Raw genomic sequence first — 26505 nt, forward strand, 5'->3', positions numbered from 1 at the left:
CAAATTAATACTTCAGTTTCCCAGATGTCTGCAAAGCCTTTTACAGAACTGCTCTAATTGAGAAAAAAAAATAAAAAGGGCAATCCTAGAGGTTCAAAGTCATGTTTACAACATAAGGCAGCTATATCATTTTTTGCAAGCTCAGCATAAGCTAAAGGAGAGACATCTCTCTTCCTACATCGACCAAATCCTGAAATCCCCCTTGCCCTCTCAGGCCTGGGGTCCCCATTACCACTGCCTCCCCCGAGCCAAGGCAGCTGCTAAGSAGATTAACACAGAATCATGTCAAGTAACAAACACCTAGTATTTATTAATAAATTAGTACACTGGAAGGCAATGTTTCATTTCATTCCCCTCTTCCCCCCAACTCCCACCCCCTGCCCCAAAAGGTAGCACATGCCACCCTAATATCATAATTTCTTCAAATTGAGCATATAACAGACTGTTCATTACGGGAGCATAATAGTTGCAAATATAATCAGACAGACTTCTTACGATGCAGCTTTTTTTTTTTTCCTCTTTTCATTTAATAAAAAGTGAAGTGTGATCTGAAGAGACTATCGAGACCAGGTAGGGCCTTCAGGACCTACTGGCCATGTCTGTATATAAAAAAAACCAAGAGACACAAGTGTAAAAGCATAGCTTGGTAAGTCTTACACCACAAGGAGAGCAGTACCACCAGCAGTTGCCTTCACCTCCCAAAGTCCAGCACCAGTGCTGATTGCAATGAYTGATTCAGGGCCTGCTGTTCTCTTAAGTGGCAAGGCAAGATATTCCTCATTTGGGTTACATTCGACCGCAGGCAAAGGACCGTTTTATAATCTTGAAGGTTGGTGGAACTGAACCTCTTAATTTCATTAAAACACTTCTGTTTTAGCTTATAGGAGCACAACGCGTTGTCCAGGTGAAAACCATACAATAAATAACCGTGCTAGTAAAATTTCAGCAATGATTATGAGCTATACAAGAGTACATTAAAAAAGTCAACTTGGGGGAAGCTAGGCGCATTAGAGAAGGTAAGAGCAACAATCAGTTTTGCATGGTTTACCATTTACCACTCCAAGGCAGAGGGGAGGTAGCAGGAGAGAGCCATTCAGAATAACAGTTTTGACAGAACTGAAATGTGTTACAGAGCAATCCCCGATTCAATGTATAAGTTACACCAGATTTGTGGTCTTCTAGTTCATTAACTGCATTTTAAAGTGCATCGACTGATCTGATTGGAAGGAGAGCAARAAAAGAAAGACTCGGAAGGGGGCAGAGGGTGCAAAGACTTTAATTGAGCAATAGTTAAGKTTGAAAGGTGCAATGCTCACAAACTGTCCCCCTCCAGAAACCAAGGACACCTCGAAGAAAATACTGGCCATGTATTCTACAACAAAACCTGCCTGCATATTGTCGATCATCTTAATGAGTGCCAAGCTAGTTCTAGCAGATATTCGAGAGAGTGCGTGGTGACCAATGCCTACAGTAAGTCGGGAAGGTGGCTATAGACAGAGTCCAGGAGGGTTTGGCTGGCTTCCTGGCTCTTGACTCCGGCGATCTCAAATAGCCTGTCCAGCTTGTCCTCGGCTTGCGGGATCTCCTCGATCACATGGAGCTCCTCGGGGTTCAGAATGTGCAGCATGTCATCAAAGATGGGCTGCAGGTCGCAAGGGTCCAAGCGCACCTGGCGCAAGACTGTGTCCTTCTTTTCTGTGGGAGCAAGGAGARTTAGGGTGTTAAGGGGCTCTTCAGAAGACCCCTGCTGACTAGGACTTATCAATAATTTAATTAATTTAACTTGTGATAATTTACCACAAAGAGACACCAAGAAAAAGGAGAGGGGCAGCATGTGCTGGGCAGGGGAGAAGATAGAGAAGATAGAGCTGCAGCAATGCTGTAGTGCTGCCTAACGCAGAATCCTGCTGTGGCAAATACAGCATTTAGAAATGCTGAATGGCCAATATTAAAAGCTAAGGAGAAGGGTGGAAGGGAGCCAAAAAAAGGCTGAATATTTTGAGTTATTTTCATTGGATCAGGTTCGTTTCTGTACCAAAGTATAAATGAGGCAAATTAGTTGAGCTTCATGTTTCACCTTCAGCAAAAGTTAAAGATTAATCACAGCAAATTAAATGCAGTAAATTAACTTCCCTCAAAACATGGCAAATTAACAGTGATTTACACTGCAAGTCACAACTGCAGTAGGYATGACAATGGGTGAGAAATCCATCTTGAAACCATGTTTTTCCGCTTTAAACTCAAGCAATAAGSCCTGGGAGGGAGGGACTTCACTCCTACAGGAATCATGATAACCCAGCACCATGGGCTAATGTCAAAGGAGAAACCCTCTCTTCTTCTGCAAGGGAAGCTGCAGACACCTGAGGACACTGCACTTCTCCAGCAGCATTTAAAAGGGTTAAAAATCTTTAAAGGCATCTAATCTCTCTTATGTTCCCTACCTGGATATTGGCAGAATCACAGAATGGTTGAGGTTGGAAGGGACCTCTAGAGACCATCGAGTCCAACCCCCCTGCTCAAGCAGGGACACCCAGAGCACAGGGCACAGGGTGGCATCCAGGCTGGTTTGGGAGATCCAGAGAAGGAGACTCCACAATCTCCCTGGGCAGCCTCTTCCAGGGCTTTGTCACCCTCACAGTCAAGAAGTTCTTCCTCATATGGTGATGGAACTTCCTGTGTTTCAAGTTAACACCCATTGCCCCTTGTCCTGTCCTGCCACTGAGAAGAGACTGTGATTCCACCACTGAGAAGAGATTGTGTTCATCACCTTGAATCAGGATGCCATAAAGCGTACGTGGAAGGTCCCTTTTCCCCAGCTATCCACCCTAGGGACGTGACGGAGCCACTGTTCACTAGGTGGCTCCATGCGTGCGGGTCGCAGGCAAGGCCCRTGAGGGACCCTCAGGATCTCATCCTCCCACCCTCCCCCGCACCCCATGGTCGGTACCTTTGGTAATGAAAGAGCCCGTCCGGCTGAGCGCCGAGGAGCCGCTGGACGTCGAGTCGCAGCGCAGCAGGGGCTCCGACTCGTCCACAAAGAAGCACTTCTTCTCCGAGGGAGAGGGCTCCACGGTGAGGGCGGCCGCCTCGGGGGGCTTCGGCGCAGGGTTGGGCGCGGGGCTGAGCGGGCTGGGGCTCACCGGGAGCGCCAGCTTGTCAGGTTCCAGCTGCAGAGAAGACGTTGGGAGAGGTGACCCATGGGGATATTATGCGGCGACCTCGTGCTCAACATCGCCTGTATCCCGCTGGGAATCAGGCGCAACACTAGCTCTGGGGCTTCCAAAGCCATCTGATCCTCTCCTTGGGAACAACCTGTCCCGTGCAAGTGCCATCTGTGGAGAGTGTCCTCCAARTTAACCTGCAGTTGTTGATCCCCAAAGCCCCCTTCTCCAACCCAGTGCCCCACAAAACAGGAGCCAGAAGAGAGTCAGAGGTGGAAACCATTGCTGCCATTCAGCACACATTCAACAGCTGTGCGAGCAAAGTGACCTGCACTCTCAACAGTACAACACACACAACCACAGGAGAGTATTTTCACTGAAGTTTAACTGTGGAGGACTAACAGCCATGATTATCAAGCAGATGACCCTCCTTCCGGCCTTCCCAAGAGCATCCCAGTATTTTCATAGACCAGACTGCTGGGTATGGACAACTAGCTTCAACTCAATCATATCACAACACCCCTTGTGCTTGCAGTAAGGGCTGGTGAAGGTTAGTGTGACCCTCTCCTACTCTAGACATGCCCTAGACATGCTCTACCATCCCCTACACATGATCTGAGAAGGGTGCAAGACCTTGAGCAATCCCCCAGGCACCACTTTGGCCAGGACGCATGTTCCCCCACCAAAACCTCTGCTCAGGAGCTCACATCCCATTGCTCCCACTAACACTGCTACACAGGTCAAGCAGGAGATTAAAATTGTTCCCATATTTATCATTTCACAAGCACAAAACATAGCAAAGTTGGAAGGTGAAAGGCGCAGCACCCCTTGGTTATTTCCATTTCAGCACGTTTGGTTTAGGAGAGCAGCGCTGCTGAACCATCTSCAAGGGTCTATGACGCCAGTTGTCCACGTGTCACTGGGAGTTAAGCTTCCTTTGGGGCACAATGCTCTGGATTACATCCGCCCTGCGACGGTACCAGTGCGACCTAGAGGGATTTGGCTGCCAACATGCCCGAAGGRCAGAAACAATGTCGCCACACATCCCCTCAGAGGCACTTAGGTGAGCACAGCTTAGCCCGTTTTTCCATGTCAAGCCACGCTCCAAGTTAATAATTTGTTTGACCCATCCTGTCCAGGCTCCCGTAAGTACAAGGTGAACATGTAACTCTGTCCCACTTGACCTGAAGGTCAGCAAGAATAATCGTGACAGCATCAGCTCAGGGCCTTCGGTTTGGCCCAGTTATCACCAACCCAATCACAAACCCAGTGCCCTTCTAAGCCTCTCAGCATCACTTCTGGCATGACAAACCCCAACAATACAACATTTCTGGTTTCCACCATTCCACACAGGCCTCCAAGAGAGGCAGACCTGGCAAAATACCATGGGCCAACACCTCTGACACTGCTGCAGGAGTCCTGCCATCTCCTGCTCTGGGTAGATTGCTCCAAGCAGCACCTGAACCTTTAAACTCTTCCCCTCCTTACCCCATCTGTCCAGGAGTAGCATYACGAGCCATTCCCACCCGCAACAAACTTTCTCCCAATCTCTAGGCAGTACCGGAGAGCAGAGCACATTCCAAGTACATATCCCAAGGGAATCCATCTCAGATTCTCTCCGCGTCGCTCTTCCGCACTCCGGGGCGCATATGGGTATCGTGGTGCATTCCTCATCCACCCCGAGGAATTTGCCACCCACAGAGGGTGTGGGTGGCCTCACGTGTCCACTGAGATGCCCAGTGGTTCCCATTAACTTCACATTTCAGCCTGCTCGTGGCCGAATAAAAGTTTTTTGTGGTTTTTTTTCAGATGAAAATTAAAAGGGAGGATTTGTTCTGCCTCGGCGTGTTATGTAATAAGCATGGCAAAAACACAAACCAGTGTTAATTCTTAATTAAAAGAATCTGCATCCTCCTCCAAAACTCCCTTCTCAATACAATTCATCGACAAGAATTAGGCTGTTGTCATTAACGGGGAAGAAAGCAGCAAGTGAAGAGCCAGAATAGCAACTGGATGCTTCCCAAGCGGCAAGACGCTGCGATTTCCCCTTTAAAAATAAACACACTTTCGAGGTTAGTTTTTCCCCATGCAATCCATCCATTTACTCTCCAGCTCGCCATTTCCAAAAAGGGCCTCATCAACATGGAAAAAGTACCTGGAGGGTATGAAAAACCCCCGCTGCCCTTGCCTTGCCTTCCAAGCAAAGGGAAAAACACTTCCCAGAAGAAGCAGGCCAGTTATWTGGCGTTTAATTAAACAGCTGCTAAAGCACTCTAGAAAATCACCTCGGGTTATTTCTCGACTGTAGGCGTCCTYGGAGCTCAGAGCATTCCAAAGAGCGGAACATTTGTTAGTTTATTAAGCAAAGTAAACAGGATGCTTGAATGGGTGTTAATATTTAAACTGAGGGAAGAAAGCAAAGAGGAGCACGGCAGGGTTTTGAAAGGCTAGGGAAAGTAAAAGGTTGCTTTGAGGTAAAGCCTGGGGAATAGGTGCAAAAACACTATTAATAGCGTGTGACTCATTTGCTTGAAACCACTGTGGCATTAATTTTTTAATTTTTTTTTAGGAACTCCAATGCTGGAGCAAAGCGATGGGAGCGCCGATGCAGGGGGAAGGAGCCTCCTGCCTGCAGTGCTTTTGCAGCACCGATCCCCGAGGGCTGCGGGGCTGATGGTGGAAAGCCAGTGATGTGGAGCTCCTCCAAGGCCAGGCTTTCTGCAGATACCTTCTTTCTCACGCGGTGAGCCCTGTGTTCACCACGGAGGCTCTATCTGCAGATACACAGGGGGGTCCTTAGGTGCATCGCATGTCCCAAGCAGAACAGGACTCCCTGGGCCTGTCCCCAGTGGGGGAAGACCCGCAGTGCTGTCACCTGGCAAGAAATTGATGGTTTTCAGCCCAAAAAACAAGGCACATAAGAGCTCTGTCGCATCAGCAGCCTCCAGGGCTCTTGGCCAATATATTTTTTTTTTTTTTGATCGCTGCAGTAAGAGATTTGCAAGGCTAAAAAGAACCCTTAAAGGCTCCTGTGTATTCACAGCCCTTTAGGATGCCAGCCCCAATGGCAACATTTTGGTTCCTAAACGCAGCCTGGGTTTGATCTGGAAGGGCGCTCTAAGCRGGAAGACTTGAGCAGGCTCTCCCTAAAGCCTTTCTAGAGGGAGAAAAGGGGACGGATGCCAAAAAAAAAAAAAAAAAAGGATGAAAGGACGTAGACTTTTAACTCCTTTGAACTGCCGAGTCTCTTATCCTGGTTAGAAAGGGCTTGTCTTAACTTTATTGCATGTCCATAAAAGCCCAACCTGTATAAACAAACTGCCACGACTGCACTCACATTCAGAAGGATCAGTTGTGGAAATCAAGAAATAATTAAAAAACCCTCCTTGAATGAAACGCCCCAGTCGTTCTTCCCGCAATAACAGTGGCGAGAAGAGTCGTTGGGATCAAACAGCACAACCCAAAGCAAAGTTCTCAGCGCGGCTCCCAGCAGGTCTCTCCAGCTGGAGCTGCACCCGTTCAAAACAGCCCTTGAGAGTCGTTTGTCAGCCTGACGCGCCGACCTCGAGAGCGGACGGCGGTGACGAGGGACGCGCTCGTGGCCACGGCGGCGGCTCAGGGAGCCCCGAATGCTGCTGGGGACGCAGCAATGGGGCTGTGGACGCRCAGGCTTCGCCTGCGGGCGCCCGGGGGCAGATAGCAGAGGAGCGGTTTGGGCCAAGCTTGGCGCCTGCCAACCCCGCTCGCGGCCCCGGATGCCCTTTCTCCTCCCTTGACCGCAGCAGAGCTGGATTGGGCAAGCAGAGTGTCCTGCGGCTACTCCTAGGCCTCTCCTTAAGCCCAGGAGCAGCATTTAAAGGCGCTGGGCAGGGAGCAGGCACAGCTGTGAAATACTGCAGACCATCAACTGCACCAAGGCGGGGATCTTGCAAGAGCCCCCGTGTGCGCCGGCGGCCACTGAGCGCTCTCGTGTTGACACTAACCCCAGGCCCACCATATCCCAACCTCCCAAGAGCCTTCCCAGAAGAAATAATAATAATAACAATAATAAWACAGAAGGGTTTTGCAAGCAAAATGGCAGGGAGCTGGTACGTGGGCGGGTAGGTTTTCTTGCCTAACACCAACGAAACGGCTGCTGCTTTTCAGAGGGGGGATTAGTGGAGGCTGCAGTCAGAGGAGAAACCTCTCCGGAGGGAGGCTGTATGGTCACCAGGTCAGCTGGACACGCCGTTTGCTGCGTGCCATTTTGGAGGGGTTATATTTAGCCCTGAAGTTGCCACCTCCCAGCTGTCTAGATGACACAGCTTGTGCCAGTTCTATTTTCAGGCTCCTTACGTCTCCAAACGGGACCCTGGAGTGGTGAAAGGAGGAGGAGTGCTGGGGAAGGCTCGCACTGCCCAGGAACGCCTGCACAAGGAAGACCTGCCTGGATGAGCAGCTCTGTGCTCCTCTAGCAGCRCTTTTTTCCATTAAATGGGATTGCCACCTCTGATGAGCTCTTTCGGTGGATGTGTCCAGATTACCTGTGACAGCAGGGRCGGATGGTGGGGTGACCGAGCGGGTAACGCACCAAAAGTGATGACAAATCTCGTGCAAAGCCCCTGCAAGCAAGTCCCTGCACAGTATCTTACAGGAAGAACCCACGTGGAGCATTCCCTGGCAGTCCTCCATGTTTCAGCAACACAGACAGTCTCTGTGTCGCTCCTTCACAGCACTGTTGTGTTTGGGGGATGCCATTTATGGCCAAACGGTCTTCTGAAGACAAAACATCCTTTACCCAGACACAAAGTCTTACAAAGGCTGTGGAAAGGCCAAGTCTACGTGTTCTGGAGGAACAYGAGGAGAACATGAAACCCCTAAACCAGATGGATGGGAAGGGAACCCTACCAGGACAGGTCACTGCCTGCACCTCGGATGGTGCCAGGGACACACTGCAGCTAAGATGCCACCCAGGTGTAGCACCTCTCCTCCTTCACTGCCAGCCTGTGTCCATCCCTACATTGACCCATGGCCAAGGTCTGGCTGGTGGATCTTGCCTGCTGCATGGATCCCACTTTCCATGCTCTCCTGTTGACACTGGGACATTTTACAAAGAAAACTGGAGGTCGAGAGAAGAGGAAGTCCATGACTTCCCTGGCAGGGTTCACAGCTGCAAAGACATGCCCTTGGGTGGAGGAACGACCTTTCTCCGCTTTCCCATAGCGTAGGCGGGTGCTCCAACGCCTGAGGGTGGGGTGGGAAAACAGAGCTCTCCTCCAGGCTTCCTGGGCCAYGTTTCTAAAGAGCATCAGACACTGCTACTGTGTGTGGACCTGAGGTCCTACACTTTGTAAAGCAGCCCTGGAAAACAGCTACTACAGATTGAGTGTCTTATGCCACAAGAAGAACAAGATCTGGGCAGTTGGGTTATATTTGGTCTGTGATTGTGTGATTTAGATGTTGGTGAGATACCAAGACCAAAATGCTACTATTTTCGAGAAGAAACAGATGAGCACTCCCCCCCCACCAGCACAGGTGATTTGTGGGCCTAGTGCAATTCAGAATAGGAGATGGTGCCTACATGAAACCTCTGGGTGTTTTCTTTTCTATGAATTTGTCAATCACTTTTTGAACTCAAAGTTTTAGCCTCAGTCTCTTGTGGCAAGGAATTCTCCAGCTTGATAATGAGCAAGTCGGTATCGCTTTCTGGTTGCTCTGAGCCCTCTACATTTTCTAGTTTCATCTTTTRCTCCTTACCCCTTTTTACTGGATATGACATATAGAACCCAAGCAGATGCAACTACAAGCATGAGGAGAACCCAAATATGATTATGTCTGCTATAAAACTACATTTGTATTCCTTGTATATCCTCCAGGTTCATTCCAACCCATGGTTCACAGAAAGTCAACCCAAGGGTTAGCGCAAGCCTGCCAGAGAAGAGCTGCCTTCCCTGCTGCCTTCCCCTACACTCTGACCCATTTATATCACAACTCCGTGTCTGGAAAACCGGAAAGGAAAGTTGCAAGTGAACTTTGTCCAGCTGCCTCAGCATCTCAGAGCCCTGCTCGTGTTCAGTGTCCTGCCGTGAACCTCTTGGGAGGGAAACTCTGCAGTAACTTCACCCTCTCTCCATCGTCACAAGGCAGATTAACCAGCCCAGCCCAGTTCTGCTTTGTAAAAAGAGGAAATCAAGCGTGTCATTCCTGGAGCAGGAGCCTGATACAGCTCGAATTTTGGGCTCTGCTTGCAGAATGCTTCTCCAGGCTCTTGACCCAAAGAGCTTTGATCTGTGAAAGAAGAAGCAGAGGCACGAGGGGCGCTTGCAGCAGCCATTTGCCTGCTTGCAGCCCAGCTTGGCGCAGCTTTCACATCCTCTTCTCCTCCAGCCCCTGCAGAGAAGGAAACTGCAAAACAGAGGATCACGCAGGACACAGCCCCAACTGCACCACTTTCAATTCTCCCACCGCCACCCACCTTCCCAACTCATTTTTTKGCTTATTTCTAATGCCCCAAGCAAGCCCCTTTGCTTTTTCCCATCACTGCCTCGGAATATTTCAGCTATGGCCAATAAAGGAATAAACAAACAGAGAAGGGATGGCAGCCCTGCTGGTAGCAGGGCGCTCATGGCAACATCAGCATCGAGCTGCGYCAGGAGGCTGTGGCCACGAGGATGACGATGGAGCGATGCAGCCCGCGCACAACTGCAAGGCAGATTATCCTCAAGAGACCCTGCTTGCCTCGAGGGCCGTACTTAGCTTTTCTACTTCTAACCCCCAAATTAGGGATTGGGGTTTCCATGGATCACAGCRTCCCCTTCGCTTGGGGCCGCGCCAGCCCAGCACAGCCCGAGCTCCTTCCCACAGCTGCTCCGCACTTTCTGTGTCAGCAACTGCTGCAGAAAGCAGCAGAGTGATTCAGAGGGCTAATCCCGTTTTAACCTAAATTCAGGCAGCGCAGGGGAGAAGCAGTATAATCCTTCGGGGCAAAAAATAATAACAATAATAAAAAAACACACCGAGTATTCAGTAGAGCTTTTCTATATCCAGAGGAAAGCGCTGGTGYCCTACACTGCAATGCTCCGGAGACCTGGATTACAGAGGATCCTGCATTATCAGCAGTTGTAAATATTTATATTCTAGGGCCCCAAAGGCTTCTTGGCGAAAAGGGCTCTACCAAAGAGAGKCTTTTCCAAGTCTCTCTGCCTGAGGAGGGCAAGATGAAGGCCATGGGGATGGGATTTACCAYGAAGGCATCTTCGCTCGGGCCCGGATGAGCCCGAGTGTCTCAGCAGCAGCAAAAGCAGAGCTGCCTAACCCAAAATCCCTCCAAGGGAGGCAATGCCCAGACCTTGCACAACCAAAACCTTAATTACTGCCTCGGGCCTGGACCCCACTCCCTGCAGCTCTTTCCCAGCAAGTCCAGACTAAAACCTCGGGAAAGTGCYGGACATCAGGGCCCTCCCCGCAACAGCATTTGCCTCCCTGCACAGCAATTGCCTCTGCAATTTCCTCCCTCTTTGCCTTCATCAGGCAGTGGTTTTCTGCAGGAAAGGGGAATTTCCACACGTTTCCTAACACCAGTTCTCTGCAGGCTCTGCTGCCAGCTGCCCGCTCACCCTCCCTCATYCCCAGGGTTTCACATCATTAGTGGCAGGAGATACATCAGGCAGGTAAGTCAGGAAGGAGGACGCACAAATTTGCACAGATTTGGCACAGATTTTCCTTTAAAAAAAAAGGAAAATAAAAAGGACAACCTCCAAGTTTGCTCCTGGCATTTAGCAATGTGCTCCCCTGCCTGTTCACTGCATTGCAGTGCTGCAAAGCAGCCTTTTGCTCTAGGGCTCTGGGGCCCCGTTTGCCTTTGCGCCAAGCGATTCCCATGGATTTCTGCGTCTCTCCTGCTCCAGCTCCAGGGTTATTCCAGCTCTGTGGCTGATTATCTCAGTCTTCATCGAAATGCCAAGGTCTGCTTCAGGGAAAGAAGGTAAACAGGCTGCAGCAGGATGGTACTTTGCAAAAATGCACTGCATGGCCACGTCAGATCCATACCCAGGGGTGCTTTTTAGCTTTAACATCCCACGCACTGCTCCTCTGCAATAACCAGTCTGGTACCTTCAGGGCCAGAGAAGCTGTATAGGAATAGCCATGTGCAAGATCTGCCCTTATGGGCATAAAGCATCCCAGAAAAGGAAGTCTCCAGATGGTATATGATGCTTGGGAATATATTATTTTAAGAAAATTAACCTATTCCAGCATGGTTTCTATTCCAGAAAATTTTAGATTGAATATGCATTTTGCCATACAAGAGCACTTCCCAGGACCTCAGCCTTCCCTCCTTCAATGCAACTCGCTCATCCCATCATCCTTTTGCAAAATGCAATTATCATGCAGAGGAACGGAGCCATCAGTCTCGTTATTTTTTTGCCCAAGGGCTGGCTGGAGGCCCCTTCGTACCACTCATCGTATGTCAGGCCAGTTCAGGCCAGTTTCCTGCATGCAAATCCCCCCTGGTATTCACCAGTGCATGCAGGTTGTTGCATACATTTGCATTCAGGTCTCTGAAGGGTCTGACAGCAGTTTCCAGTGGTGACTGTCAATTTCTTGATGTCTTCCATGGAGACAACCTGATCAGCCACATGTTCCTCCCGTTGGACAGTTTTTAGGATTTCATCCCAAAGGCTGAAGGTTTTTTCAATGCAAGTTTTCAAATGCCTGGTTGTAAAGCCACCACAGCTGTCCTCTAAATACAGAATTTAAGCAACATCCAGAAAACTTGCATTTAACAACCTTTGGGTTGTTTGGGTTTGGTTTGGGTTTGCTTATTCTCAGAGACATTTGTTCCAACTATTGGATTTTCAGAATTAAGAGCACACGGCTAATGTAATCAAATGGCTAGTGGTTATTCAGTTGCCAGAAAGCAAGTACCTTGACAAATCACACTAAAAAACCCAGCTCCTAGTGCAAATTTTTGCCATTTGAGAATAAGCAGCCAGTGCTCTTGGCCTCCACAGAGCRCAGCGTTCAGGAACGCTGAGCACCGCACAATCTTTCTAGGTAGGTTAATTAGGCATCGGGCTGACAAACAAACCAAACCTTTTATCTGCTGCCCCAGCCCTCACATTTTACTGTGGCATTATTCAAAGCCAAAACAGTAACCAGGAGAACACAGAGTTTGCTACCTGCTCAAGGAGACCGAAAGGACATCGTGTCCTTTCGGCACTGTGCACATAATGAAAGTTTCATAAACACGTGCAAGCCACGTGCAAGATAAGTTTTCTTTGCCTCTCTCTTTTCCTATAGATTTGTCTCGGGCTTTTCACTTTGTTTTTCCATCTTGGACACACATACACACACAAACCCCCCTTGGAGCATGGTACAAGAGAGCTACATACTGCTTAATTACTGGGAGTTTGAAGGAAGAAAAGCACTACACAAAGCACACCTATTAAGCTGGAACAGGAGCTGCTACACAGTTTGCAGAAAAAAACTATTCAAAATTGGAGAATAGAAAACCTGAGGCAATGCTCAGTACACAAATGATTGGCGGGATTCTGAGGAGCCATCAAAAATGCAAGCCCAAGGGTCACACAAATGTGTGTGAACCCTTGAGATTCTTCAGAGAACTCTTGAGCCCCCCAAATTCACACCGTGCTGAGAAACTGCTGCAGAGGGGACAACCCTGGAGGGCTTTAGGTACAGCCAAGCACAGCCTGTCCCTGCTCCTTCRCAGGAGACATGAGTCTTTCCCTGCCACCAGCTGCAGCCTTGGAGAGACCAACTTACTATTGCACCACCCCAGCATTGAGGGCTCTGCGATGGCTTTCCATAAAAAAATCCAGGGGGATTCAGGGGTAGTCTCTAAGAGGAAGTTTAAAAAGCAGATGCTTTTTCCTCACACCTCCCCAACACAAGGGTTGAGTTCATTACGATACCAACCTCCTCCATGGTGAGCTTTGAGGCTGCAAACGAACCACCAAGTGCTCTTTAGAAATGCTTGGCCAGCAGGTGAGTTAAACACAACTGCCTGGGAAGCTCTGAGAAGCTCTGGGGTGAAATGGGGCCCAGCTACTTCATTATGAGTTAACCTACAGCCTGACTACCAGGTCAACCTAGTACCACCCATCCAAGCGCCAGTCCCAGCGGGACAGGCCACCAAAAAGCAACACCCAGCTTTATAAAATGAGTATTTGTGTCCCCTCAGTGTCACACCAAGCCCCACGTTACCGTGGCGGTGTCTTCCATGAGGCCCCTGATCTTCTCCACGACGTCGTTGCGCCGGTGCTGGCGCAGGGCGCTGATGAGCTGCGCGAGGCTGGCCTCGGGCCCGCGGATGGTCCAGTGCTGCAAGGCCGCGTAGGCCCGTTCGTGGTCGGCCGTGTAGCCGTTGGAGAAGGCGGCCACCTCCCGCTCGCTGGCGTTGCACAGGAATTGGTAGATATCCTTCCACTGGCTCCCCACCTGGGCCGCCACGAGCTTCAGGATGTCAATGCCTGCGGGACAGAAGAGCTATGGATGAGGCACAGCAGTCTCCAGGCTCGCAGCCTCCTCTCATTTCCTACCTTTTCCGTCCTCTACATGGATGGCCACAYGATTATCAGGTTTTTTAATGAAATTTATGATATTTTTTACATGCTCTAGGTGTCCCTGCTTGAACAGGGGAGTTAGACTAGATGATCTCTAGAGGTCCCTTCCAAGCTTAAGCATTCTGTGATTTATTAGCAAGWGCGAGCTGCTTACCACTCTGGGCTGCAAGGAGCTCAGAGGACAAGCAGCTTCCTCAACATGCCCAAACTCTTTTAACATCGACAGTTTAAGTTAAGCTTCTTTAATCCATCCACACATGTCAGTACAGGCATAGGCAGATGAACTGACTAGTGGCTGATGCCTACAAGCTCTTAAAGTATCCCATGTCTGACATGGAGAAATCTACCCACATAGTCTACCACCCCACATTCACTTAAACCTCAGGAGAGAAGGTGTGAGCATAAGCTGGGACTAAATGTGCACCAAACACTCACCCCCTGCTTTGCAATAGCTCGTTTTTTCAGTAACGTAGAAAATAACATTTAACCCCAAAACAGACAGAATCTTGAGGCTGTAGGAATACACCTCCATGGAGGCTTCAGTGAGAGATGGCAACGTGCTTGCCCTTAGACCTGTATCAATGTTTAGGCTTTGAAGAAAAGCTGGATTAAGGGATGAGTCACTGAACTATCTCTACGTAGATGATTAATATTTCCATAACAGAGAGCATCTGTAATGGTTATAAGCATATTTAAAACCGCTTCTGATGCGGACACGGTAGAATGACTCAGGTGTATGATAGAAGACTCATATCCCCTATATCAAGAAGCAGTTTATATTAACAGGAGATTTGTTATGGAATTTGAAGAGTACAAAGTCTGTATTTCCCCCAGATCTCTGCTCCCAAGCCCTTGAATCACACGGGTTCACAACTATGAAGATTTTCTCCCTGAAGCTTTGGGAGCAATGAATAGCACATTTGCCCTTGTGCCTGGTAGAGGTCAGGAGTTAAGTCTTCAAAAGAAGCCACAGCCTCTCTTCACAAGCACCAATTAAGCCTCTTTTACCAAGCTGAAGAAGGTCTCTTTCAAACAACCTTCTGAAGGGTCAGCAAAAGCCACCCACACAACATGTTCAGTTTTTCAGAGATGTTGCCACATCCCAGGTTTCCTCATGAGCCAGCACTCTCCCATTACTACACAGGCTATTTTTTCTTCCATCTACAAACCCAACATCTATATCAGCAAAAATTGCTGCTTACAGAGAAAGACTTCATAGCTCTGAACTTCCCCACAGCTGCAAAATTTAGCAACTTTAATGCAATTTAGTCCAGCCTCCCAAGTGCACCCTCAAGTCTCGGCTCTAAGAGCACCAAACCATATTTCTCACAAAACAAAACAAACAAAACCCCMCAGACTTATCAAAACTGCCATATAAAGGCAATTGTACTGGTTCAGTGTTTTCCAACAGTCATAACCCTACTATGCCCGGAACACCTTGGAACACCTTATCAAGCTGATACTCAACCTGCTTGATAAACAGAAACACCAACTCACTTTAATACATGTCAGTGTGCATATTCCTACTCTCCTCCAACCGTAACAAAAATAAATATATAAATAAAAATAAATATATATAAAAAAATATATGTATATATATGTATATATATGTGTGTGTGTGTATGTTTGGCAGCAGGTTCGGTGCAATCTGCGCTCAACTTCTCCCTTGCAGAATTTGGCTGTGCTCATCACTGGCAGCACCTGAAATGCCTTGGCCATAAGCAAAGCCAAAAACATGCTGTATTTCACCAGAAATCAGGCGTGTTTGAGGGTGTTTCTGGCAGGCTGTGCCTGGGGACATGCACAAATCTCTGCCCACCAGCTCGTGCAACCCGTAAGAGCAGCAAACGAGTCCCGTGTCAGCGGCGTTTCTGGCACGTGGGGACCCAAGGCTCTCATGGATGCTGGAGGGTGTTGCTAGCACGTTTCTCTAATYCTCCGTGCAGCCGAGGCGGAGCAGTTGGACTAACGGGACGTGCAGAGATGCTGGTGCTGTCCGGGCACGCTGTGTCGGCAGCCACGCATGCAAATCCGCATGGCACAGCTAAACCAGCAAGTTACAGGTGTTTGCCAAGAGCCCCCTCCGGTGCAGCGAGAAAACATGGAGATTTAGAGCCATATTTAGAGCATGACACACAGGCAGGGGATTTACAGGAAGGAGCTGCCTCCCTGAGCTGCTGCTTAAGCGGCTTCAATCTCGAGCTGATAGTTGGCAAGATGAGGGGTTCCTTCCCTGGCTCCCTTTGCAGCAGCCAGAGCCGCAGGGTTTGGATTTGGATACAGGAAGGTTCAGGAAATAATAATAATAATAATAATAAAAAAAAAACTCAGAACAAGCTCAAGACAAAGAAAACACTCCCTCACATTAAAGAATAAAGAAAGGCTGTGAAACACGCTATTGTGCTTTATGATGGGTCTAATTATCAGAGGCACATAAAAATGTTATTGCTCATAAAGCTTCAACATGCAGACACAGGCAGCAAAGTCTCCTCTTGTTAATACTCCAGGCGCTCGCACACGGATCCGGCTGTGCGTAGCTCGAGTCAACACGGATAACCCACACGCCTGCAAACACCGCCCAGGCCCTCCCGATGCCTTGGGATCCGGACACGCCGTCAATCCAGCATGGAAATGACCTACGCTCCAAACTATGTTGGCAACTKGGCCATGGCGAGCAACCAGCCCCAAGTGCCTTTGGGCATCACCGACCTATGCTTAGAAAGCAGCATGTAAGCAAAAATGGATTTAAAATAATAAAACAGGACTAAAATAATTTAATATTAAATAATTTAAATAATTTAAAATAATAAAATAATAGAAAAGGAAAAAGATGACTCTGATTTTTAATCAAATTCCACAGTATAAATGCAACAGAACCCTAATTTCAAGCTATAGAACTCTGCATCTTTTTGAAAACTATTAGAAAGAGGATTTTTTTTACAACCCYCCAAGGATAAGGTGCTGCAAGAGGTCCAGGCTCCCGGAGCTAAAGAACAAACAAGATGTGGATACCTAGCCAGCAGAATGGCTCAAAGCTGATGTGCTTTGAATTTCAYCCTTCAATGCGGAACAGAACAAACCCAAATATGAAGGTGGGAAAAAGCTCTGCCTCACTTGTGCACTGAGGTCAAGAGAGCTACACACGCCAGGAAGGACAAGCCAGTTTGGTCCAACTCATTTATCTACCAAGGTCCCTCATGCCAGGAGAAGGTTCCTCCTCTGATCCTGTGTCAGGGCAAGGTRAAGCTCTAGAGCAGGGGGGAGCTCTGCTCCTACCTGCTCCTGCGCAAACTGTCAGTCATCCAGAAGCATTAAAACGTAATTGCTATTTTATGAMCCTGCGCAGGTCACTTAGGCCAACCCAGAAAGGAAAAACTCATATAGTATTTGCTCCTATCTGTGTGTTTAATGGTTATAAAGCCCAGTGTTTATAGCTTCTGTGGAAGGGGGCAAGTTTTCAGTTGGTCAGAACTTGATTTACACCAGTTTATACAGACTAACGTGGTACTTAGTCCTACGCTCTCAAGCAAAATTTACAACACAAAGCACTATAAGTCCTACTGACGCTTACAATTTTAGTATATTTAATCACACAACTCAATAAAGTGGCCCCATAAACATGTTTATATCCTTTGGCAATAATATCCCCTGGCCCCACAATGCAGCACACAGCACAGAACCTAATGATGTATGATCATTGTCAGAGAACAAATGTTCCATTAAAATACAGTTGGAAATCTTTACCTTAATAGTCCAAGAACCTTAAATTCATTTTCCYGCATCTATTAAATAAATTTAAGCCCCATATGTTCATGACATCCACTAGACTATTGTACAAACAAAACTCTGAAGAGATATGGAAGAGACAGACTTGAGCACAGATTTGGCTCGAGTCAATTGAAAACCCATTACTCCCTCTCTTCTGAAAAATAAGGTTAAACCCATTTCATGACAACTTACTGCTGCACGCTGCCAAGCATTACTGCTCAAGCCATTTACAGTAACTTAATTCACTTGTTCAAGACTAGAATAAAATGGTAATGCTTATAATAGGCTTACAGTCATGCTATTTCCACATTTCCAGAACCCTTCCAAAATTATTCTGTGGAGTACAATGTGTCACAGCTTCCAATTGTGATGAGAAGGTGTCCATAAGGGTTTATCTCATGCTTTTCATTTCATCTGCTTAGAAACCGTGCTTGTCTGTTCTGATTGCAGTGCATCCCACTAAGGGTAAGGAAAGCAAGAAGCTACAGCTGCACCTAAGTCCTGGGTCTTCTTACCCACCAGTTTTCTCAACTACTTGGACATTTTCCCACTATGCTCATCTGAACACTGAGGCCAGAAGTCACTCATGGAGCCTTCAGAATCCCCAAAACACACTTAAAACCACTGAACTCCCAGGGGATGGCACTTGAACCCGGTTGTTCCACATTTCCCACGACACAAAGCTGAGGAGGTTCTGAGCTTGTCAGTAAGGAGGAGATGTCCAAGAAGACCTTGCACCCAAGCTGAGCCCCGCACAGGCAAGGAAGGCTACAGATTCCCCCGTTGCATCTCCTCAGACCATCTTATCTCCCCTCACCACTGCTATAACGAGGGCCCGTAAGAGCAGCACCAGAAGAGCTCCTTGCTGTTTAATGCATTGAGGGACACCATCTTCACCATATTCATCATTGTGAACCCTACTTATTGCCTCACTATGGAGGACATTGGAATTAAGCAGGAACAGGACTCGCTCTAAGGTCATAGCTGGTATCAAACTTCACCTGCAACTCACCTAGCAGAACAGCAGGGTCAACTTTGGAAGGATCTAGGTCATCCAGGCCACTCTTGGTTGACCTACTGCTCACACAGATGCCTACCTAAGCACTGGGATGAACTATACCAGAGAGTCATCTAGTATTTTAAGGTCGTAACAACCCCTGRATGCTTATGTAAGGCAACACTCTTCAAAAACAGTGATCCAGTTAATACTTTTACTATTATGATAAAAGTGGAGATTTTCTACCCAAACTTATTATTATGGTGTTTAAACACAGTATTTAAGCTGTCTGCTATGAAATTCTATTAGCATTGCTTAGAGAAAGAGGTCTTCAGAGGAAAATAGAGAGGGGGGAAAAGGACATGCTTGCAAAGGGGTTGCTACAAGGATGCTGGTGCAGAACAAGGTTTCCATGAGGTCACAAGAAATGTCCCGGTGCTGGAAGGACGGAGGTGGTTCCTGCCCCTCAAACCCGGCTCCACAGCTAGTAGCACAGCACAAACCTCTAGGAGCAGCTCACCCAGAGTAGCTCAGACCTCCCTGCAGATTCTGCCTGCTCACAGGGCTGTTCTGTAGCTCTGGATGCAGCATCCTGGGGCACGGCAGGACTCGAGCAAGCAGGCACTGCTCCCACTCACTGGGTATAGCACCCCGGGCTGCACCGCTGATGGACACGTGAGCAATTCCTTTACAAAGAAAGCTGCAAGACAGACATGTCACACGCAGGTAAATCCCAGCCCGGAGGGCGGAGACGCCTGGGAACACAGGCACACCTGGAGTAAACCCTGCGGAAAGCAGGGACCGCCCGGAGGGCTCCTCCGTACGCAGGAAGGATCTTTGTGGAGGGAAGTCCACAGTTCCTAACCTCCAAGCACGTTGCTTTGGAAACTCCACATCCCATCTCCAAGTTGCCTCCACCAAGTCTCTCCCCAAGACGCTATTTTGCCTGCAAGACCTGACTCCCAGTTGCTTATTTTGAATAGGGTTAAAGATTTTTCCACCCCTCCTCTGCTTCCAACTTTTTTGGCCACCTCCCACCTTGCCAGGGAGCACAGAGTTTGGCTCTGGTGTGCCCTGATCCAAGTGGGTGCTCATTCCATTCATRAAAGTCACTTAACTGGTCATTGGACAAGAGCAGGGGACATGTCTGTGTTTTAGTGACTCTCTTAAGCGCGTTTTGGACAAGTCTTGTTGTCTCCCAGAGCCCTGGAATTTACGGGTTGGAAATGAGCTGAATTCTCCAGCAATTGTTTGGCCTCAAACAGGGCAAAAAGCCAGTGCTAAGCAGAGCTACAGCCAGCAGTGCCAGCACACACACACACACACACCCCTCGTTTTGGTAATACCAACAAGAAGTCGTTTCTTTTCTTTGCTGTTGCTTGCTGACAAATTCCAGTGAATTAGAAACCAAGTGGAAGGGTTACCCTGCCAGAAGGCTGCATCCGAGCACCCAAGAACAGATACAGCAAAGGCAGAAGAGGCCAACCACAGAGCAGCTTCGGCCCCTTCCTCTCCCCACTCTTTCACAAACAAAATACACACATTATTTTCATTTTTGGAGCTCAAGGCAAGCATCACTTTATACTTGTTGGAAAAATCCTCATTGAGAAGCAACCTTCTTTAAGGGTAAGCTCATATTTCATGTTCTGCACAGTTCTCCCCAAGCACTGCATGAAGGAAAGGGTTAAGACAGCAACTGCTTACGTGTCACCCATGCCAGAGGGCTCTCCTTGATCCATGGCAAACCTGGCCTTACATCTGCCAGGCTACAAGTCACTTCTGCCTTGTACATGGACACAAGGATTGCCATAAGGGAATCCTTAAAATTAATATCCTCTCCCTTGCTGAAAAGTTCTCTCTTCACCATTACTGCATCGTTGTCACCCTACTGCATCGCTGTCACCCGCATGGYGCGAGCCGTGGCACCACATGGCATGACAAAACTCCGAGGCTGGAGATCTCAAGGATTAAATATCAAGGGTGGAGAGCAAGGCTGAGGTGTACACAGGAGATGGACGGGAAGGGTACGGTGTTGGTACAACCCAACCCTTTGCTACAGCCAGATAAGAGCTCTCATTGCTGCTGACTGTACTCTGCTTYTGAGCTCATCCCACCTGCTACCTCTAAATATCCTACTGACTCATGTGAAACACAACTACAGTAGGCTATTTTTACCTCTGAAAACACACCAAAAACCGACGTGTACAACGGAGGCAGCACGYGACAAAGCCAAACTCCGACTGTTAGCCTGGCTAAAAAAGCCCCAAATCCAAAATAGGAAAATTTCACCTTTGAGGCAGAGTGAATCAAAAAATGATTTTGTTGAAGACTTCTCTCCCACACAGTTTTTAACTCCTAAAGGAGGAGCTATGGAAAAGCAATTGAACAGGAACCTTTTCCCAGACAGGAGAGGAGGATGTATTTATGGAGATGGATCTGAAGAGCTCTCTGCTAGTTTTTCCCATGGAAGACAGTGCCGGTGCCAGATCCTCCCAGAAGTCAGTGATTCACAGACTCAGCAAGCACTACTTGGGTAACAAGCAGTTTTTTGTTGAAAAAAAGAAGAAAAAAAAAGAAGTTTTGCAAGGCAGGAAATGGTCTCCTGACAAACATTTCCCACACATGCTCTGGAAAATAACTCCCCGAAAGACCAGACGGTCAAGGAAAACTTAATATCAGCCACCACGTGGTCAAGAACACATTTAACCCCAGAGACTTGATGGGCAGCATGAGGAGTGATGAAGAACAAGCTGGGCAGTTGTCCCCGTGCTCCAGTTTTGATATGGACCTTTCATCCCACACTACACTGAAGTCACCTCAATCGTAGCACTGAGACCATCACTTTTGGATCAAAATTCCCCAAAATCACGCRAGTTCCTAGCTATCAACAACAGATACTCTCCGAGCAGGTGCCTTCCTTTGCCCAGACCCAGCGATGCCCCAAATAACAGGATCCAGATAGACTCACTCTTTAGGTGCAAAATGAAATAGCAAGTCAACTTAAGCATTTTATGTAATTATTAAATTTTAAACAGCTTTTGTAACTCTCTCGGACAGGCTGGTAACCCTCAGCAAACAAACTGCTGCAGACAGAATCACAGAAACATCCAAATAGGAACAGATGCCAGCCCTGGGATTAAATTCATCTCCTGAAGTTTTCCCAAATGAAGCCTTGGTGGGCAGCGAAAATCTGCCTTTTCACTCGAGGAGTCACGTGCTGGAGCCCTACGGACATGCAGGAATAAGGGCAGGGCTGCAGGAAACTAGAAACACCTTTTTCCCCGAGGATAACCATCCTTTCCCAGCAGAATCACTGTGCCTTAGACATTCAGTCCTACCACAATCATTCAGCACAGATCCCTTATTATATAAATCCATGTGCCACCTAGCATTTTACTGCCTTTTTTTTTTTCTCTTTCCTCTTTCTAAGTTGATTTTAGGGCAAATGCACCATCTTCCAAGGCCAGCATTGCACAGACCCGCACACATTGCAGACAGATGGCTTGTGCAGCATATTAAACGCATATTAAAAGCACTGGAGCACCAGTCTTCAGGCCTGCTAATGCAATAAAGCCCAGGAACAAGATATAATCAACTGGCGCTTGATTAGGTTTCCCTTCCCCTAAGCAGRACACCAGGCCCTCTCGCTTGCATCTTCCAAGGTCCCCTTTCACCACGAGGCCTTGCTCAACTCTTGCACAAGCTCTTTGGAAACTGCAGAGCTTCCCAAAAGCTTGGGGCTGGATCAGGTCCAACACGCATGTGCTGCCCGTRGCGCCAGCCAACTCCAGCGGCGCTGCCACCGCTCCGGGCTGGCAGGGTCCCAATGCCCACTAAGCTGCTGCCTACGGGAAGGGTTGTTTTTAATGCCACAGCTACCTCTGCATGAAAAATCCCCACGTCGGAACAGATTTAGCACCCAACATTGCCCTGTGCATGAACAAGCCCCAACAAGAGCATCCCACTGGAGACTCAGGTGCACAACAGCAGTTCGTGGCACCAAGCACCTACTTGCCTTGTCCTTTGCAACTTAAGGAGGGTAAAATGAGCAGGAAAAGAGGCAGCTCCATGGGACGAGGATCCCACATGCAATTTCCACTTTGGGGCTCTGAAAAAAGAATCAAAAAACAAAACAAAAAAAAMCTACAAATCCCCCAAATATTTGGCTCTGCTGATGGCAGGGGACTTCAGAAGGAGGGCAAACAAGATGTTTGCACAACGCTGTCAGCGGCACGTGACGACGGGGCCAGGCACAAAACCCTCACACTGAATAGAGCGACGCCGGGCAAAGCATTCAGCTGCTCTTGCTTTCTTCCAGCTCTCAAAGGCGGCAACTCTCAGAGGAAGGGCCGTCAGGCYGGCGCCAGGGCTGGTGTGGGGTCGGCCAGCAGGCACGAAACGCCCTGCCCGAACGGCGCCGGACACGCGGCACCGCCGCCAAAAACCAGCCGCGCTGCAAAGGGCTGCAAATCCAGCATGGTCCTAGCGAGGGGACAAAAGTGAAGATGCCCCTAACATCAGGCTGCCATGGCAAGGTGCGTCCCAGGCCAAGTGATGCTGTCTCAGATATGGGGAAATTCTCAGCTGTGACCCAGCTGAAGGCCGGTTTCAGTAGCTATAAAACCACTGAAATACCGACGCTACTATTTCTGCCTGCATCGTATTTTGAAGCAGGGCACAGGCTCGTATTAGAGGGTCAGACCAACATCTGCAAACCATTAATGCATCTGCAGGTGCCAGAGGAGAGACTGTTTCTAAGAAAACCCTCTGCATGCCCTGTTTGGCAGGTAGAGCAGCCTCAATCCCTGAGCTCACGTGCAATGTGAGCTCACGTTGCCAGAGCTGCACTGGGCTCTGCACCCGGGTGCCAGAGTCCTTCCTTACATCCTTCCCGGGCATAAGGGCAAGGAACTAGCAGCAAGCAGGACACGTGTCTTCAGTGGGTCTTTGCTGGCCATTTCTCTGCTGCCCGAGGCCTGGACACAAAACTTTGTGGTCAGCAAAAAATCAAGTAAAACAAGAAAAAAGGTAATTTTACTGAGAACCGTCTTCCAACAAGACATACTGTCCATTCTTCTAGGATTATCCTTCAAGTTCCCACTCCCTCCTTCTGATCCTGAGCCTCCTGCTATAGATGTTCTTCTACTTGGTGTTGTGGCTCAGCTCCCTTTAGCTGTAGGCAGTTTTTTTCCCCAAAATATCTGTTTTCTTGCTGGTTGTTTAAGCAGAGGCTTCCTAGCTTCGCTCCTACCACCCACTGCAGCAATGTGCAATTACCAGCCTTGCAAAGTGAAAGGGAAGTGAAATGTCATTCCAGCCTGAACCACCGAGATCTGCTCTTCAGTCTTTCAACTCCCAAGGTTACCACATCTCTCCYTGCCGTATCATTTCGAGGTGTTTCTATAAGCAAGTGGTTTTACAAGGAAAGATAACCTTTAATGCACCTCATTTCGGTCCATGTCTTCCACCTGCTGTTGCTCAATGTTTAGAAGGTAAAGGCAAAATTATCAGCAGTTCCTGTAAGCTGAGTTCAAGCCTGTCTTCATGTGCTGTATAGACCAATTTGCAGCTTGGCATTTCCAACATTGGCTAAAGAACTGACAGTTAAGTCTTAACAGAAGGGCTTGGCTGGTTCTRTTCTTTGCCTTTGGAAACAGCTGAAGAAAGGAAATAGGTATTTGCTAAAGGGAAAGGATTGAGGAAAACAAAGATTTTCAATATGCTGGCTGTTCTGAAGCCTCTAAAAGAAACCAGTCACACAAGGTTAAAACCACTTCCCTGTGCAAGGAAAAAGTAGGACTTACAGCCCTGTCCCTGCATGGTTTAGACACCACAGTTACACTGAAAATTAGCCACTGTTTTTCGGGAGAATCTTGGGCAAACTGCCTTCGCCCTCAGGATTTCCATTTGCAGCTCTGGATAATAAAAGCAAGKTGAAGTGGCATGAGGCCCCGGGGAGCTCCGAGGAGATCCCACTGCCCGGGAATAGCCCGGCCCTTGGTCCTTGACCAGGGCCAGGGACTTTCCAGCACGCCAGCTCTGCCCAAGCTGGGTCATTGGTCACGGGGAGCTGTCCCCAACCCTCCCAACCGTTTAAGCCCTTCGGAATAATCAGCATTTGCCATCCAAGCTGGAACACATCCATATTAAGGACGTGGCTCTCATTTTAACACCAGCTTCCCAACCTACTACTAATTTTAGGCTTAGGCCGTTATTTAAGGCATGCATTATGACTAAACCGAGAGCACGGGGCATAAACAGCAGCTCACAGGAGGATGAAGGCAAGTGAAACGCTCAGCGGTAACAGTAGCTGCTCGGGATGACAGGGGTATGGCAGGTATGTCAGCAATGCCGCATTAAGTGCCACCAGGGAGGTGGCACGGGCGCGAGCCACCGCTTTCACCAGCGTCTGTCAGAGCAGCAACCACGGGGTGTGAACAAGTAATTTTTAAGTGGTGCAATTCCTGCATGTGAGTAATGAAGATATACTTGCAAAACACTCTTCAAAACAATAAGTCCTTGCAAATTAAAGAAAAAAAAAATCCACAAACTACCTTCCTATTCTCCTCTTTTGGGAAGTAGGCAACAGGCTCAAGTCCAAAAAATGAAAGTAAAATAAAATAAAAATTAAAAATCCCTGCAAAGGCACAATGGTTTCAAGGTCTCAGTGCCGGCTCTGCTGCTGCTCTCCTGACCCCAGCATCATCCAGCGGTGCAGGAGCTGCCAAGGGGCTGATCCCGCTGTCCATCCCTTCCTGAGCAGGGCTCCAGGATCTTCCCTTTCAAAGGTTAAAGCTGTTTACTSAAAGGCTCAAGAGGGAGGAGGTGGCAAACAAGGGTGGCTCTGCTAACAGTTACGTGCACAGTTCACGGGTGATAAACATTACCTAGAGACACCCTCTTGGCAGCAGCCCCTAGGAACCACCCAAAACCTGCCACCCCCATTCACATACAGCTGGAGGACACCGCATAGAAATCTAGTGTCCTGCAGCATCCAACTCCAGAAAGATGATTTAAGTGTAGTTGCATGCCGTGTGCATTGGTAGTGCAGCTACAAACCAGGCTCTTGCACCCAAACCAGAGGCTTAGTTGGAGTTTCCTAGCACAGAAGGGGCTGAACTAGCATAGCACAGATGTTTCCCTCCCTGGCAAACCTGGTACATTTTGTTCCCAGCTAGATTCACCCACGTCTGAAGTGCTGCTTCAGGTGACAGTCTGCAAAACATGATTTGGGTACCAAAAACATTTAAAAAAAAAAAAAAAAAAAAAAAGAAAGAAAGAAAAAAAGGAAAAGAAAAGTAGCACATACTACAGGAGGAGCAAGCTAACTCATAATGTTTCTCTGTTCTGCGGCATATCTTAGCCTCAGGGCCGGTGAATAAAAAAAAGTAAACAAAAAAAGCTAATTCCCCTTTGCTGTGCTTTTCTGTGCTGTGTTTCATGTAAACAGAGTGTTAAAAGCTGCATCTTTCAATGAGAAAAGTCAGAAAGGGCTTCACACATCGCCTTGTAGAGAAAGGTTTCACACCTGAGGGGCCAGTGCTGTCACCTAACCAGAGCTCAGCAGCAGGGCCACCCCAGGAGAACCCACCACAATTTAGACCTCAGCACAAGCCGCACTTAAAGCAAGACCAAGCAGTCCCTTTGTGCTCTTGCCTTCGCTGTGCAAGGTTCAGATGAAAATACCTCATGGYAGGAGCAAGTTCTGAATGACCCAGGCACCACTGACCCTCACAGCAAGACCCAGGAGGGAAGTGTAAAACAGCTCAGGCCGGAGCCACTCACAAATCTGGGCCTCCTTTTTGCAGAGTCTGAATCAGATACGGGGCCAGTTTATTAACTGAGCGCTGTTGCTGCAGATAGTTTTTGAATATTTCCCAAGATATGGAGAAAAAAACTGCAAAAATAAACTTAGGAATCCCATGTCCTAGCCAAATCCAACTCATAAAGGAAGGCAGAGGGAAGATGAGGAGTGATTCATTTTGGGAAGTGCACAAAGAGCTGTGAATTACTCTGC

The 26505-nt window shown here is 48.2% G+C and overlaps 1 protein-coding gene across 1 annotated transcript in view; it reads right to left on the minus strand.

Moving 5' to 3' along the window:
- Positions 1–675: 675 nt before the first annotated feature.
- Positions 676–26505, minus strand: part of TNFRSF21 (TNF receptor superfamily member 21) — a 35505-nt gene continuing 9675 nt past the window's right edge. The window contains exons 4-6 of the mRNA XM_026044874.1: positions 13365–13630; positions 2948–3167; positions 676–1695 (exon numbers count right to left, since the gene is read on the minus strand). Of these exons, the coding sequence (XP_025900659.1) occupies positions 1466–1695; positions 2948–3167; positions 13365–13630 (716 nt within the window). The 3' untranslated portion in view covers positions 676–1465. The remainder of the gene's footprint in view (positions 1696–2947; positions 3168–13364; positions 13631–26505) is intronic.

Source organism: Nothoprocta perdicaria, unplaced genomic scaffold (genome assembly GCF_003342845.1).
Source record: "Nothoprocta perdicaria isolate Ctin4 unplaced genomic scaffold, notPer1 scaffold_39, whole genome shotgun sequence".
NCBI classification, from domain to species: Eukaryota; Metazoa; Chordata; class Aves; order Tinamiformes; family Tinamidae; genus Nothoprocta; species Nothoprocta perdicaria.